The 1,007-nt window shown below is 40.1% G+C and overlaps 1 protein-coding gene across 2 annotated transcripts in view; it reads right to left on the minus strand.

Moving 5' to 3' along the window:
• LOC104716133 (probable protein phosphatase 2C 64) overlaps positions 1-984 on the minus strand; it is a 3,555-nt gene extending 2,571 nt beyond the window's left edge. Inside the window, exons 1-2 of one of the 2 annotated variants that reach the window (XM_010433489.2) lie at positions 786-984; positions 61-401 (exon numbers count right to left, since the gene is read on the minus strand). In XM_010433489.2, the coding sequence (XP_010431791.1) occupies positions 61-153 (93 nt within the window). In that variant the 5' untranslated portion in view covers positions 154-401; positions 786-984. The remainder of the gene's footprint in view (positions 1-60; positions 402-785) is intronic. The other variant, XM_010433488.2, reaches the window with a different exon arrangement.

Consider the following 1,007-nt stretch of genomic DNA (forward strand, 5'->3'; position numbering starts at 1 on the left):
TTGGACAACGGCCATGGAGAAGTCACCAAAGACGTGCTGAGCGGAGTCGCGGTACCAAAGGAGACCCTCTTGACGGCCGCCGGAATCTGAGGCCTGGTGATCTGACCGTGGCCAGAGACAGGCATTGAGAAAGTTCATCAACCCAGATAGCATCCCTCATCTCATCCACCACAACATAGAAAACTTGACAGTGGGTTTTAAGTATGACGAATCTCACACACAAACACAGCTCTCTCTCTCTCTCTCTCTCTCTCTCGGAAAAGGAGGTCCTAGTAGTATACAGCAACAGTAATATTATTAATCTTCTTCTTCTTCTTCTTCACCGGAACCGCGCAGCAGCGGACAGCTTTAGACACTTATAAAAAGAGAAGAGTGCTTCTACTTGTTGTTCCTCTTTCTCACTGCAGTGTCGTCCGTGAAGGACAGAGACAAATAGCGAAAAAAAGATGAGAAATAATCTTGAATTGGATGGATACACTCCACAAGTAAATGAAAGGAAAAAAAAAAAAAAAAAAAAAAAAAAANAATCTGTTATTGTTTGGATTTGCGAAGATGGAGACTTTGTTTTAAAAGATAGAAATTGATGCAACAACATTAGAATAGTGGATTTGGGTAAGGCAAAAGCTAAGAAACAGTAAAACAAAGTCCAACACGATTCCTAAAAGAAAAATCAAAAGGATTCTTCTTCCCCTGAGGGAGGAGGAGGGGGTGGCAGATTCAAACACTGGGTCTCGTATTCTCTCGCTTCTACCAAAAGAAAGAAAGAAAAAAGGTGGAAACTTTACCTTGGAAGATGGGGAATCTAAACAACACAGTTGAGCAACAACAAGAAGGAGAAAGAAAGATGAGCAAAGGGATTTTTTTTCAAGATGTGGGCGTGGAATTTTCTTCTTCTATGTATGTATGTATGTATGTATGTAAGTAGATCTACGACGGATCAACCAAACTTAAATTATTCTTTTTTTTATTTATTTTTATAAATTATTAATGAATCCCCCCCTCCCCCC

This window comes from Camelina sativa, chromosome 10 (genome assembly GCF_000633955.1).
Source record: "Camelina sativa cultivar DH55 chromosome 10, Cs, whole genome shotgun sequence".
Lineage (NCBI taxonomy): Eukaryota > Viridiplantae > Streptophyta > Magnoliopsida > Brassicales > Brassicaceae > Camelina > Camelina sativa.